The sequence below is a fragment of the Myzus persicae genome, unplaced genomic scaffold, assembly GCF_001856785.1.
Source record: "Myzus persicae strain clone G006 unplaced genomic scaffold, MPER_G0061.0, whole genome shotgun sequence".
Classification (NCBI taxonomy): domain Eukaryota; kingdom Metazoa; phylum Arthropoda; class Insecta; order Hemiptera; family Aphididae; genus Myzus; species Myzus persicae.
This window is the reverse complement of record NW_019104238.1, coordinates 67,138-83,926: the sequence shown is the minus strand read 5'-3', so window position 1 is coordinate 83,926 and position 16,789 is coordinate 67,138. Positions and strand designations below refer to the sequence as shown.

The following is a 16,789-nucleotide window of genomic DNA, read 5'->3' as shown; positions in this document are numbered from 1 at the left end:
ATTTTATTTTATTTGTAAACAATATGGTCGAGCCGAATAATAGGTTATATTTCGCTTGCATTTATTAATACTAGACAATATTATATGCCCTCCTCTTCGTCGCAACCACTAGGTTAACGAATTTAGCCCGTTAATGTGACCCGCGTAGCATACACTTAAACGTTATTTTATTGTTCTTGTTGCACAGTAGCCGTATTTGAATGCTCGTCGTTCATTAATATCGTAGGTTTTAATTATTCCCCGTCCACAATGTGGTAACACTCAATTATCGGTGGGACGTTTAATTTATTCGAAGGTTTAAATATTATAATATTATCGTTACTGCAAGGATATATCGTACGTATACTCGTGACTCGTAAGCGATCGGTTGGTGAACGTACAATACAATATACGACCAAAAATACATGTGCACGCATTTTACGGAATATATACATATTATATTATACCTATTAAATATAGCTACTATCGTCTGCATGAATGATTTTGTTATTGACTCACGTTCATGTTATACGCAGTAGGTATAAAGTTTTAACTAGAAAAGAGATAACATATTTTTAATATTTTAGTACAATTAGTATTGTCTATTTCTGCTGTATTATGCCTATGCGTAGTTATTATTTTTTTTTATATAAGCCAATTATTCACATACCTAACTACAAAATAATTACGATTCACAGAATAGGTATATTATAAATAGTATGATAACTGATATTACACAAATAAGCATAAATTTGAAAAAAAAACACAATATCGTTGCAATATACAGCTGTTTATACGAATAATACCTATTCTGCTATAGGTACTATTATTAGGTAGGTATGCCGTATTTATGACACTATACATCACACATCTGATGTATCAATGACATATTGTGTAACTATATTATATTATACTTATTACTTATTCTGCGTAAATGTACGAAGCACGAATTGCAACTGATAAAGCAGTCTAAAACATCAAATTTGTATCCAGGCATATTATTGTAGTTTTAATAATATATTTGCCCTAGATGAGAGAATTTACCACGGGATTGTCAATCGAAATGGAAAATATATATTAATTATGTGATTTAATTTATAACACTTTAGAGATTTATTTAAATACAAATAAAATACACGTGTAATATATACCTCTCCTTTGTACAATCAGTTTTCGCTTTTGGTAGGTATTGAAATGTGGGGAAGAATTTGAATCCCTTTTAGATCCCTCTTAGTTGAAAACCACTATGAACAAAATTATTAAATATATAGAATATACTAAGGCTGCCAAACCTGAATAGTACAAACCTACTATACAAATAATACTTCGATAGCCTCTAAAAAAAAATGCATTACCTTTAGCTTACACAAATACAAATCAAATTCAAACTTATGACTTATGAGCATGGACATAATACTATAGATATAAAAAAAATATTAATATAATTCACGTCATGTGTTCACAATAATGATTATAATCATAATAATTTTTAAAATTAGAGTTAAATGACCTCTTATAAAATTAAATTTATTATCTTGGACATCGCCTAAACTTTTTATTATACTTTAAATTTTAAGAGACTTACGGGTATACTTGTATTTGAAGATGGACAAATAATTTACAATTTTAAAATACTCATAACTCGCTTTAAAATAAAAATATACTTAATAAAAAACCCTGTAACAGAAAAATGAGTTGTCATTATTATTTCCACATAAGTTTAAAAATATAAAAATCCAATGGTTGATATAGTCTGAAATAGTTTATACTTCATTCTACAATTCGTCAACCAATTTTTTATAATAACACATGCAAAATGTAGGTTCTAATGTACCTAATGTATTTGAGACTTTGACATTTCAATATAAATAATAAATATAATTAATATAAATATTAAACACTAAAATTACTCATCAAAAGCAGTATCTGCATTAAATAACATTAGTATCTGAATTTATTGCGTTTTTAAACATTGAGCTCAACCTGACAAAAAAAATCAATACTATGATTCACATTATAACATCATCTCGTACGGTAAATATACCTTTTAATTTTCAGCACAATTTGTACAGTTTTTAGGTAAATAAAACAGTTTAAATTATAGTTTAAATTTAGATTATTTTATTTGTGTTGGATCATTAAATATATATTAAATATCTACTTATTTTGTTTATTAAAATCCACTAACTGATACTGTGAAAAATCATTGGAAATAATGGCGAAGGCTGTGGTGTAAACTTTAACATAACTTAAATTATTTTATTTTTTGTACCTACTCAATAAATTATAATTAATTACACTACACTACACACTCAGAGGTATGTTCAGTTGACGTCGTGAATATACCTATAAGGCCTTTCATCACAGAGATGATTTAAAATATTGTCATGTATGAAAAAAAATATTTATTAAATGTTGCCATGTTGGTAATTTATTTTGAATATTTCAATTTATTTCTATGATTATGAATTACATTAAAAAAATACGTTCTTGTTTAACGATAAAATTGTAAAAATTTAGTTTGATATGTATAACTGTATAAGCAAATTTATAGGAATTTGTAGGCATCTCTTAGTATGCTTAGGGGAAAAAACTATGTTGAAAACGACTCATATAATATTTAGATACAAGTCTTGTTAATTCTTCGCGATGGCTATCTCAAAAATTGTAGTTATAAATGTATAATAAAATTGACAATTTAGATTTTTATCAATAGTTGTTCACTCGCAGATATGAATATCTGTGATATATAATATTTTTTTTAAATACTTGGCAAGGTACCGTTAGTTGCACGATGTTAACGGTGTTTACACTTTTAATACAAATATTACAATAGGATATGTTCCTATCTTTGATTAGGATATTTTTGAGTATGTATTTTACGGCATCTTATGTTTTTTTTTTTTTGGTCTTACTACTGTAGTATAATTATACTTAATTATGCATATTTTGACTTGACTTTGACTATTTATATTTGAACGTGTTTTGAGTTTATGTGAGTTCTACCAATTACTTAATCTTTAATCTTCAATATGTTATTAAAAATGTAACTGATAACGTATCAATTTTCGAGTAGGTATATTAAAGTTATAGTCCACATAAACATGTACAATCAAAAATGACTTAAATGTTTAATGTTCATTTTTTAATCCAACCAATATGTTTTACTTATAAATGAACTACAGTTTATATAATTTTCTTTTTTTCCTATTAATGTTAGATATTGCCTCAAACTCGTACAAAATGCATTCTAAAAACCTAAAAGGAAAAAGGCAGAATAGCTGATAACTGCATGAAGTCCATTCTTTTTGGTGGTTTTGTTCATGACATCCTTTTTTTTACCATGTTACCAGATGACATAATTTCTTCAAGTATGGAAAATAACGTAATATATAGTATCCTTGTCCAATTTTTGAATTTTTTTTTTTTATTGATCTTAAGCTTCGGCAACTGAGGCCATTAGCTGTAGTAGAATTTGTATTGTAGGTTTGTATTGTATATTTTTTGGGACGGTAGGGGGGAACACGTGTGTGTTTGTTTTTGGCAGAATTTCGAATGGGGCACCCGTAGGTTTCTGCCATGCCCCGGGGGTGGGGGATGGCAGCACTTGTTCTCCGGTCACCGCGACTTGTCCGGAGAAAAATGCCGCCCGGTAGCCGAGGATCGAACCGCGACCGGCTGCGTCGCAGCGGACGCGTCAGACCACTCGGTCACCTCATCCCCCTCATTTTTTTTTTTGAATTTATAAGTTATCATAAGTTAAAAGTAGTTTTAAGCCCAAAAGATAATAAAAAAAAAAAACATTTAATATACAACATTCAAAAGAGTCGATGCATTATATTTTATAAGGGATAATATTTTAGTATTTGTGTTACAAAAATAGATAATTTAAAACAATATTTTTCTTAAATTAAAAATAAACAATACTTTACTAAAAAAATAAGTTTTTCATGAATGTGTATAAATTAGGTAGTATTATTCAATTGTCAGCGTGAATATGAAAAAATAATTATTCTTTTCACAATAAAAAAAACTATCTACTGACCATCGCTGGGAACCAATTTTTCTAAAAGCAATGATTTATCATTTATAGGTACGTTTTAAATTATAAAATTATTGATAAGCTCATAATCCTTATCTAGTCCGGTCATACAAATTTAACTATGAGCTATGAATATGAACGAATATTAACTTATGGACTATTATTAATTTGATTAATAGTTTAATAGTTGCATGTAGGAATCTGAGTTCACTTTAAGGTTCTAAACAAACGGATGTGGACTACAAAGGCAATTTGGAAATAAGTTGAAAAATATAATTGTAATTAATCTGACTAATTAAATAATCTTTATACCATTTTATAGTTCTGACTTTCAAAAGTTTACGGATGAAAATTCGTGTTTGCCGCACCATTTATATAATTTTGATTTAGAGGTGGAAGAAGTGTCATGCAAATCTAAAAACTGAGATTGCAAATTCATGCGAAGGGTGACTTAGTTATTGTCATATAAAAAATGTCGAAAAAGTTAAGATTTTTTCTATCGAGATCGATTTCTTACCATTTGGATATGTAAATATTTGAATTTTTGTAGTGGATGGATTTTCGACAGAACTTCCTATCTAGAGTTGAAAGTTTACGGGAATGAGAAGTTAAATTTCCGTTTACAAAGAAAGAGAATAATCTAAGAACACAAAAATATCGTGATTTAAATCCATAAGTCCAAATTTCAGCTTTAATATTAATATACAAAATAAACAAAAAAATAAGCCTTTTTAGTACTTCTGGTGCAGAATGCACTATTAAACTGAACTAAATTAAATCAAATTATGACTCATTTTTCGACGACGAGTGACTACACTATATTATTTAAATTTTGGTTAGAACATTAGAAGGAATTTACAGTTCTAATAATACTAATAACAATGAATTTAAATTAATGCAAAATTTTGCATGAATGTAAAATGAAATAAACGGTCGAATGCGGGTATAGCACCTATATGCGAAACTATAGTTACTTAAATCAACTATTCGAGGTTGTACTTTGGCATCACTATTTTCTCTGCATCTTATTTGCCTGTCATAAAATATTACCAAACAAGACGATAGAAAATGTAAAAAAAAATGTAAAATTATATCGAGTAAAACCACAATACGTATAGTAGGATATTTTTGGACTGTTTGGAGTTAATGTAAATTTACCTACTATTAATGGATGTATATTATTGGTATACATGGCAAAAGCCATTTACAAATACCAGTGATCTCTAATTCTTTTAATTCATAAAAATATTAAATAGGTACCCTTCAACACCAAACGTGTTATGTAATACATACGTGTATTTATGGAGAATCATAGAGAAGGAATAATGGCCAACGCTGAAGAAAATTAGACATTTTAAATGTTGGCACTTCTAAAACTCAATTGGTGACAGTCACTTAAATCAATATTCTTAACACTGATTATAATACTATTACCGCTCGAAATTATCTACTACGTCAGTATGCCCCAGTCTTCTTTGATCATGTCGGATGCCTTTTCGGCAATCATGATCGTCGGGGCGTTAGTGTGAGCCGCTGGCACTTCCGGCATGATCGACGCGTCCACCACTCTCAGGCCACCGACCCCATGCACCCGCAATCTGGGGTCGACTACGGCCGTCGGATCCGTGGCCGGTCCCATCTTGCACGTGCCAGATAGGTGATAGATCGTGAACGATATCTGGCGGGCGCAACATTTCCAGTACTCGTCCGTGTCGAACACATGTTGCACTCATCCGGGCAGCGGCGTTTCCAGGATCGTGGCGTTGAGTGACCTCATCGGGTCCGTGAGCAGCATCCGCTGGACAAGCCGGACTCCGGCCACGATCACGTCTAGGTCTCTCTCATCAGCGAAATAGTTGGGGTCGATCAGTGGGTGGTGGAACGGGTCGCTGTCTCTCAGCCACACGCGGCCGCGGCTCTTGGGGCGCATCACCATCGGGAAAACCGTGAACCCGTCCATACCTTCCGTGGCCCGATACACTGCGTCGTACAGATTTTCCCTCATGCCACACAGCTTGGGCATCAGTTCGTGAGACGAGTACATTCCAGACGCCAGAAGTAGCTCGAGATTGGGATGGCCGTCCGCCAAACTCGGACTGTCCACGTCCACGAACGACAGGGCTTCAGGTCCACCCGGTATTGTATACATGCCGTTGTGGTTCTGCAGCAAGTCGTTCAAAATGAACGGATCACTGAATACCTTGTGCAGCCTGATCGATACGGTATCGTTCACCGTTGCCACCAGACCGCCCAGCGACACGTGGTCCATCAGGTTCTCGCCGACAGGCAAGTCTGACACCAACGGGATCCGAAGGTCTGCCAAGTGTTGCTTGGGCCCGATTCCGGACAGCATGAGCAGCTGCGGTGTGTTAATGGCGCCACCGGAAACGATCACTTCCTTCCGGACGTACACTCTGGTTTTTTTTCCGCCCCTGACAAACTCCACGCCGATCGCTGTCTTCTTCGATTCGTCGATCAGTATCTTCGTTACTGTGCTGAACTTTTTTACATGCAGGTTTGATCTCTTTTTCGCCGGAAAAAGAAACGCTGCATTCGCACTATGACGGAGACCGTTTTTCAAGGTGGTCTGAAAAAATATTTAATAATTATGAATCAAAAATGATGTAATTTATTTAATATAATATTAAGTTCGGCTGATGTTCAATGGTTATAATATTTGAGTTTATATGCATCATTATATCTTATCAGTTATCAGTATATGTTTCAATGATAATAATAGGTATTATAAATCCAAAGTTACCTACTGCAACAATCAAAAAACAATATAACATGTAGTATTTTCAGGTATACCTATAACATTCTATATGAAATATTTTTATTGGAAACAATTACTATCTTTATTATCCCTAAAAAGCTTTGTCAACCAAAGGAACTCTAGTTTTACATAATATGTAAATGTTGCGTTTTTACATAATATATTATATAGGTACTACCTATAAGAATAATAATGCTTTGGTGAATCATTTACCAAAGTGTATAAATGGTCCTATGATATTTTAATCCAAAATACGTTATTACCAATTTTAATTTTTTTTTTCATGAAGGGCACTTTACTATTTCATTATTGATTTATAATATAGAAGAAAAATTATTATGTACATAAAAATGTAAATTAATCGAAAATAATCATTTTTGAACTCAGATCTTCAATCCAATTTACGACCATATTTTATGCAAAATTATGGTATTTTGTGCTGTTGCCAGATAATTTAACACATTTCTACATATTACATGGAAATTACTTAACACCTACTTAGCTTATTGAAACCACCTCCTTACCTCTAGATTTCGAGACTTATAAGATTTTTAAAAACAATGTACAAAGTACACTTCACAGTAATTATTGATTTAATCTTTAATTTGATTTCAATACTTATCGAAAAATAACCATTTTCAAACGTTTTTTAACGTTTTTTAACCAATGAACTATTAAGAATTTCGCAGAATTAACATTTTTTTTCTACCATTTTTATAATACGGAATGATGTATGACTCGATTTCAAAAACATTAACAAAAACACGTTTTCATTTGTATTCTCTCATATTTAGGGGTTAGAATGTTTACAATGTTTACAAACATGTGATGTTAATATTATATACGGATACCCTTGATGGCTTGATACTATATTCTACCTGCAAATAGTTTATCCCGACTTGTTTCTCTCCATTAACGTCTACAACAGGAAGTCCTATTTGTGATCCGGCTTCCACAAAAGCTTTTGCTATTTTCGTTCTGTACGGGACATCAGACACCGACAACAATCCGTTTCTTCCGTGATACCCAGGGTCGGAGTGGGACAAGTTAGCGTTTTCCGACTTGATGAAATATTTTAGAACACTGTCATAATCCCAACCTTAAAACATGTATTAAAATGTATAATTTTTTAAGTTTCTAAACACGAACTCGATGAAATTACTGCAGTCTGCAAATAATTATATTAGTGAAATAATATTTGTAAAATTACCCGTGTTTCCCATATATAAATAAAATATTTTTATCATTATCAATGTTGGTGTTATTTTTGTTTATGAATGATAACATACATTTGAAATAAATACATAACAATGAATATTTATTTGTACATATCCATGTGTGATATGTATATCTTTTTATTCTTGGACCTTTTGCATTATTGACTCATTCGATTGACGGACACAAATGGCTTTGTCCCAAAATGAGTCCAATAAATATTAGTCGGTAACTACTGAATAATTGAAATAAACAATTTGTAAATATACCTGTGTTACCCATATCTGCCCAATTGTCGTAATCCTTTCTGTTACCACGTGTATATATCATGTAATTCAGTACGCTACTGCCACCCATGACTTTGCCTCTCGGAAATTTGCACCGATTACCTTCGAAACCTATATAAAATGAACAGAAAAATATTATTGGATTGTATTACATAATAGTCGAGTTTATAAAAAACATGATTGTTTTTTACAAAAATCAAAAAACTGTTTAACCAACTAAAACGTGTTTTTTTAGATGATTTTTTCAACTGTTTTACAAACATGATTTTACAGAGGGCAAAACAAAATATGTAATTTATTCATAAAAAATAAATCATTTTTTTATAATTTAACGGGTAATTTTACCTAGTCTTCAGACTTAAAAATCGTGGTTGATAATAATTAATAATTAATGGTAAATAACTGATCTGCTTTCTATATCGTGATAAAAAATAACATAATATTAATATTTTGGAGGGTTCGTCAATTATATTATACAATTTATTTTAAATGCTATAAATTTCAAATTTGTTTATTAAGCCAAAAAATAATAAATAGGAGTATATATAAATATATATATAAATATGAATATATATATGAATTTATAACTTTTATAATATTTAGTTCTAACTTATATTATTTCTATAGTTCTGTAGATAATATGTTTGTTTAACATTTTATTTACAAACTATAAGACAAACTTATACAACAGGATATTAAAATGTATAATTTAAATTATATTTTTTGTTTTAAACAACTTTTTTTTAAATATATTTTAAACAAGTGCTTAAGACAAAATGTTTAAAACATCTCAACTGTGTTCAATATTACCCAGGCATGAATTATTCATCGGAACTGTCCTGTATTTCCAATTGATCGAGGAAAATTGCAAAAACGGAGCGGCCAAGGGCACGTCCATTACGTGTGTGGCGTGTTGTCCGGCTTCAATCAACAGCACCCTCCATTTTTTCACCTGTTCACAGAACATAAAATACCATTATTTGGTACACAAATCTGCAGTATAATGATAGGCGAAATTGATATCTGTTTTGGCTTACACCAATCCAAATCTTATTGATTTTAAACATTATGAACATTTGATGTGTTTTTGTAAATGATTAACTTGCTTCCAACCTATCGCGATCTCATCAAGTATATTTTATTTTCAAAGCAAAAGTGGTGTTTAATTATTATTACTTAACTATTAATTGTTTTAATATTGTATAATAAATTCTAACCTTTTATAAGGGAGGGAGGCTAATAACCAAAGAATTTTTGAGTATCATTATCTGTTTTTAAATCATTGATATAATTATTTTTTAATGAAGTAGAGCATTTTTTAGGGAAGCCGTGAATATGTATTATATATGTCCCTTATTAAATATTAAAATATTAAGAAATATACGGTTATAATTATCCAAGTTTTAATAGGTTATAGACATTGTGACAATCAGTTTTTTTTATGGGCCCCACACAAATTTGAATTACATTTTGTTGAAACAATTTTTCTTTACCATATTATGAACCCCAAAGATTCGAAGGTCCGCTCAGGATAAAAAATTTACCAAAATCTAAAAATGGTCAGGCTGACACTGTTTATAGCATTGATTCTAACTAATAAAATAATACTTTAAATGCTACTATTTATAATCAATGATTGTTCTTTGTATATAGCTAAATAATACTATGATCCTTAAGGTCAAGGCACAAATGAAAAATAAACAAAGTAACTTTGTACAAACTTTGTATTGTACAAAGTATATTAAAAAAACCAAGTGGTACAAATTCACTACCTGATAGTCTACTGTCGTATGTAATTTGCTCCAAAAACAACGCCAAAAATAAATATATTAAATGTAATTTGCACAACGTCTAAAAAATAACTTTGATAATTTGCGCCACTTTTTAATTTTATCGTTTGGACCAAATAAAACTAAATAAAAGGGCAGTATATAATCTGCACCATGGCGTACCTACTTAAATCATCCTTTGCGCCATTATTCAGATTATTAAAATTACAATTCATGCCACTTTGAAATTTCTAAGCAATTTTTGTTTTTAGAGATTATCATATTGTATTTATAACAATTGATAAATCAAGTTCAGTGTTCACTGTAGTATAAGTACATCATATAAATTAAATAAGAAAAATGTCGGTAGTTTATAAATCATATAAAACGAGTTGTAGTATAATTAAAAACAATAGTAAATTCCAACAATTTAAAAGTGTGTAGAAGATTACATAGGCCATTTTGTTTACTGAACTGGCCCAAATTATTAAAATTAATTTTTAAATGTGTAACAAAATACGTGTGATATTTTTATACTTTGACTCAGATTACATGCGCACACTAAATGTACCTATTGGTGGCGCAAATTACAAGTAATAAAATTTGTGCAAAATACCATCTACCACATTTATGCTTAATACTATACCTATCTTGTAATGCAATTTTTGAAATCATCAAAACGCATGTTGCTATACGCTTATTTTTAGGTAAAATGGCAGCTATAGCCACTCACTTCGGACAGCCTGCTCGCCACTACTGATCCTCCGCTTCCGGCCCCGACCACGACAAAATCGTATTCCGGATTCACTTTCGCCCTGTCGACGGTCTCGTTGGATTCCCATTCCAGTGTTTCTCCCAAATATTTCAGCGCAGATTGGAATAGAGGCGGATAGTGCGGCGGCGGCGATGAGCCTCGGACGATGACCACGAACGAGCACTGCAACAGTAATAGGACAACGACTGTCCGCGCCTGAAAATGTAGCGAAGCGGAAACCATAATAATAATATATTTTCGCGAATTTACGGTTTCGGATCGGCTGGTTCCGACGACTATCGCACTATGGTATAGGTACAGTATTGACGGTCGACGGTCGTCGGACTTTAACCGTGGCGTGCCAGCAAATGTAAACCAAATTCACGAAAGACGATTCGCAGCGGCCGAATGCCGTTGTTAGTTTTTACCATTGCAGGAGTCATTGGACTGTCGGACATAATAGTGGTCTTATGTATATAGCAGGTCTGCAGACTTGGATACGAAAATATAGATATTGACCTGCGTTACCTCACTCATTGCCAATGGCGAGCGAGGAGACGAAGGTCGTTCTGAAAATAACTAGTTTCTAGTTTTTTTTTCGGTTTCCGATGCTTGCTGGATAAAAACCGTTCGAAATATTAATTGATACTATTATTAATTTTTCACTCACGATTTAACTATTAGATAATGTTTAAAAGCCTTAGGATTTCATGAACATAGTATTCGTAAAGACTTTAATATTTACAATAGCTTTATTGGTACTTCATTAGGTGCATATTGAAAACTTAGGTGCAGTCAGATTGCTTAATTTATATTTTTCATGAGCTCAAACGGTTCCTTACATTTTTCAGCATCTAACCACACAACTGGTTTATTCGATTTCAGGTAAAATTTAAATTAAAAGCAAAATAGTTGGCACTAACGAGACGGTAGGAAAATGGTTTTTTTAACGTAATTAGCGATAGCACAAATACGAGTATAGGAAACTGCTATTACGATTACTATGATTTCTACGAATATTCTATGTATTGGTTATATAAAACTATAAATGTAGTAACGAGAATATTCGTTCAATGACCTCGTGAATTTCTGCTGTAAAACAACATTATTTTTTTGCATGCCCAATTTTATGTGGTACCTATTATAACTGCTTAAACTTTATCAATTATTTTAATTGACTATATTCAATCGTCGACGAAATTGAATTTTAAATTTAAATAGTATTTGGACACGATATGAAGATTATATAATAAAACGATTAGTATAATAGACAAACAAGTAAACTCTTTAAGGCCATTGGAGCAGCTTATTTGGAATATTGACATTTTTTTGTTTCAAGTGTCTGTATGCATTATATTAACGATCATCAGCTAAAATAACTGAAAATTCAAAAATACTTCAAATTTTCTTTAAAATTGCCACCTAAACCAAATTATTTAATAGTAGATACTAGATATTGCTAAGGTAGAAAGATATTTTTTTTAAGTGCAATCAGTGATTTGATTTAAATCGTATTAATATTTAACAGAATATAAATTATAGAGCCGTTAAAAAATTATTGTTCTTAGAATAATTTTTCAACTTTGAATCAAACATTAAATCATTATATAACCTATAACTTTCAAAAATGCCAATAAGGTTAAGGTCCTTTAATGTACCACTTAAGATCGGTACATATGTGTGATATAAAAATGTAAAATGTCCTTAAAGAAAAATTGTAAGACAATATCATCACGACACGTCATATAAATACTGAAGAATGTAATTGTCATTATATGTTTGTAAAAATAATATTGATCTACACACTTTATTTCATTTGGTTGCTTATTTGTAGATCCAGGACTTTCATGCATTTGCATGTTTTTTATGGTTTAGTTAAACGTATGCAGAGTAAGTACACAATACCTTTCACGACGTTTGTGACCAAAAGCTAAAAGTTTTTAGTGCATATTTTTGCATATTTGGACATTTTTTGGTTTAAGGGGCATATTTTTGATTATAAGAGCATATTTTAAGCTTTTAGTGCATATTTTGATGGTTTATCGAAAATCAAGCTCTTTGGTGAACATTTTTCATGAACTAAAATCAACAATTTGTATACACTCATAAAGACAATAAAGATAAATGTTATCTTGAAATAATAATAATGGTCGGTAAATACCTTTTTTGTTTTATTATGTGCAGAATAAATGAAGAAATGGGATCCAACATTCAAAACAGATTCCAAATGAATTTAATAATATAAATATAATTAAAACTTATATAGAATAATAATAAAATTAATTTTTTTAAGGGCATATTTAACCGCATATTTTTAATTTTTTGATGCAGAAGTGCATATTTTTAAATGCATATTTGATGATTTTTTAGTGCATGAAAGTCCTTGCTCTACCTATTGTTATGCAAACCCGATTTTTTACAAAATCGATTTTTGTGTTTGGTATAGTTCTAAAACAAATGGCAGATATATGACATTTTCACTAATATTTATATTAGCAATTTATGTACACCAAATATTTTCAACTTTTTTTGAGTTAATTACGGACATTATTAGTTTCCAATTTGTTTAGTTTTTTTTTTCTAAAAATGTCAATAAAATTGTATTTATTAGGTCAAAAAGCTTTGAAGTTTGATAAAATGTTCCTAATATAATGTTACAATGGTAGTTGAAAAATATTAAAAATACATAGTTACAATTTTTATACTAAGCATTTAAATTTCGAATTTTGACAAAATGTATCAAATTTAAAATTTAAAAATGTATACAATTTTTAACTTGTATAGCAAAGGATTGAAAATTCAAAACAAGGTTTCATGTAAGTATATAAATAATAATTCAGTAACCAAAAAATATACATAAAACCAGTTTTTTTATAGTTAATTTTTTTCTTCATTGATTAAGCATCAACTACACTGGTTATTAGCTTTACAAGTGTTAACATTTTAACACTGAAGGTTATATGCTAATATACAATTTAATTTTTTTAAAGTATAGAATTATGTTTTGAAAGTTTGAAAATGGACCAATTGCTTCGTACAGATTGTCTGGCATATTGAAATCTTTTCTGGCTTCATTGAAGTTAGGGCAGTGGATGATGATATGTTTGATGGAGTAGTTTGTATTACATGTTGATAATATGTTTGGCATACAGGTGGATCTGTCTTTGCCATACGATGTCCGTGTATGAGTTTCGTGTGACCAATTCTGGATCGATTAAAAATTACCTCATTTTTTCGAAATCAGTGTATTTCGGCCACTGCTCAACAGAGTGCTTAATTTCTCTTAATTTATTTTCCGTGGTCGAGTGCCAATGTGAGTTCCACAGATCTATACAGTATTTGTTTATGTTTCTTTTTGTATCTACGAGTGAGGAAAAAGGAATTATTTCACTGTTTGAATTATTGATTGCATTTCTAGCAGCTTCGTCTGCCTTCTCATTTCCCTTTATGTTACGATGTAGGGTCTGCATATAAATCTAATATCTTTGTTTGATTTGGAAAGAATGTTATATAAAGTTATAATATGTTCTGCAAATTTGGAAGAAATTACATTCATATTAACACAAAAAATAATGTTTTTGTCATTTTGTTGTAGTTTAAAAAAATTATTCCTAAGTATATGAACGTTTTAGAGTATATTATTATATTTTATGCACATGATGAAACTTTCAAATGTCATTTTTTAGCAAAAACGAAGTTAACATACTATAGTACGTATTTTTCATGGTAAAATAAATTACTTGAATTACATCAATAACATCAAATATACTAAGTAATATTATAGTCTGGCAGATTGTCTTCTCTCAGTATCGTTTTTCGTGTATCAAATATTATCTTATACCTCGAGTTCAAATGTACAAGCTTTTTTTTAAATTTATATTTCTCGTAATGTTATACATTGCTATTTATGTTATAGCTGTTAAAATTATGGTTCTTGCTACATTTTATTTTTAACATCATTACATACCCGGTCACCCGGATACAGCTTCGGGATGTAATACCTTCTAAATGACATGGTTTTATTGTTAAAAGTTCTCGTTTCTTCTGCTGCTTTTGAAAACGTTTGGGAATTTTTCACTTTTGACCAAGTGAAAAATAGATTCACTTTCCTACCAAAAAAGATGATTTTGAAGAAAATCAAAGTATTTTTATTTTTACTGCCCCAAAATGTTGACAGACACAAAAAGCAATAAAAAAAAACACACATCAATATAAAATTAATATATTCATCGCTCCATTCAGAATCTAAATCCAATATATTACTTTACATAGTAATATTATTTATTAAATTTATTTTGAAATATTCTTCAAAATTCTCAACAAAAAAATCTACTCATTAATTTAAAATGAAAAAGAGAGGTTCCTATTTGAAAAACAGAAATTTGTATTGTCACAGGATCATCCTTAAGTAGTACAAAAGTGCCAATGATTCAAAAAATGGTCTTCAAGTATATTTAAAAATTCCAAAAATCTGAATTCTAATATATGCATAATTTAACCATACAAATAGAATAAGCTTAAAAAATCAAAATATTATATTATACTTTTTTTTATTATTATTAATTATCCCTTGTCAACATAGGGCATAGGGTGCTATTAGCTATTTAGGGAGTTGCGGAAGGGCTAGTATGGTTGTTGAAAACTAAGATTTGTCATTAAGAACCCGGGTGGTCACCCATCCAGGAATTAATGGTAGTGGACTGTTGCGAACTCTTAATCACGTTACGTGACTAATTGCAGCAACCGCGTCCAGGCAAGTCGCCAATATTTGAGGAGCAGTATTGTTCAAACTGAGCCTCCTCTGTTGTCGGTGAAAAAATGGAAAAAAAAGCCACCACTATTATACTGCTATAAATTATGAACTATATTAATTACATAAATCTAAAACAAATACAAAAATTTGATATATGTATAATGTATATGATTCCCATATAGGTACATTTTTCAATCATTCTTTTATTTAAAATTGTATAATTTTGGTAAAATAATTTGGTATGAATAAATATACAATGAGTACTTAAAACACAGCTTTTAAGTACTACTAGTACAAATATAAAAATTGAATAATATTATTATTCTATTTAAGTTGAATTACATAGGTAATATGTATTTACTACGAGTTGTTGCGCTTTATCCACCGAACTAATTACGAAAGTAATTATCCTGGAATCTACTGCTCCTTCATTATACTAATTGGTTTTCTGATGTTAACATCATAAGGGCTTGACCACTAAGCAAGAGGTATTTTGTCAATATTAAACTTGGTTTGTACAGCTCTAATATTATTTATAAACATACAGTAGACATTACTTATCACGGACGCTTGGTGTTAATTAGTTCATTCAACGTGTACTGTCACAAAGACAACATTTTTTTTTTACTTATATTTTTCCTTTATAGTTTATACATACCACTTAAATTGTGTCTTTAGCTATTATAATATATTCATGTCTGTAATATTATAATACATGCATTTACGTCTTTCCAAATAATAATGCAAATTTTAAAATACATTAAAATAAAGAAGATGAACAAAAAACCAATTGTAAAATGTACACTTATTTCATACTTTTATCATATCAACAATCGTAATATTGGCATACAATAACTGCCGAGCACTCGCCGTCTATCTGATAAAATCAATTAATTTATAAAAGTTTATTTTGATGTGATTTATTATTTCCTAATATTTAAGATTATTGGGATTTGATACAGAATCACCGGCTATATATTTTTTGTGTTAGTTATATCAAACAAAAAACCTATTTAATAATTGTAAGAAAGAAAAATATAGTTAGCAATAACATTATGGAAACACATTTATCGAAAAAATGTTAGGAAGTTTTAATCAGTTCTATAAGGCTGAAACCTCCTTCCCCAAAATCACCCCTAAAAACGCTTTGCCTAATGGACTCAAACTGCAGAATATATTTTACACTTAAAAATAATTCGTCTATTAATTTTTCA

At 30.2% G+C, this 16,789-nt stretch overlaps 2 protein-coding genes across 2 annotated transcripts; both read right to left on the bottom strand.

The window, feature by feature from the left end:
- Positions 1-5,049: 5,049 nt before the first annotated feature.
- On the bottom strand, positions 5,050-5,682 carry LOC111040368 (glucose dehydrogenase [FAD, quinone]-like). The gene has a single exon (XM_022324261.1). It carries the CDS (start codon positions 5,658-5,660, stop codon positions 5,472-5,474), a length of 189 nt encoding a protein of 62 aa, XP_022179953.1. The 5' UTR covers positions 5,661-5,682; the 3' UTR covers positions 5,050-5,471.
- On the bottom strand, positions 5,545-11,277 carry LOC111040367 (glucose dehydrogenase [FAD, quinone]-like). Its single transcript, XM_022324260.1, has 5 exons — positions 10,802-11,277; positions 9,110-9,251; positions 8,282-8,410; positions 7,676-7,896; positions 5,545-6,608 (listed from the first exon to the last, which is right to left on the bottom strand). Exons 1-5 carry the CDS (start codon positions 11,063-11,065, stop codon positions 5,751-5,753), a joined length of 1,614 nt encoding a protein of 537 aa, XP_022179952.1. The 5' UTR covers positions 11,066-11,277; the 3' UTR covers positions 5,545-5,750.
- Positions 11,278-16,789: the final 5,512 nt, after the last annotated feature.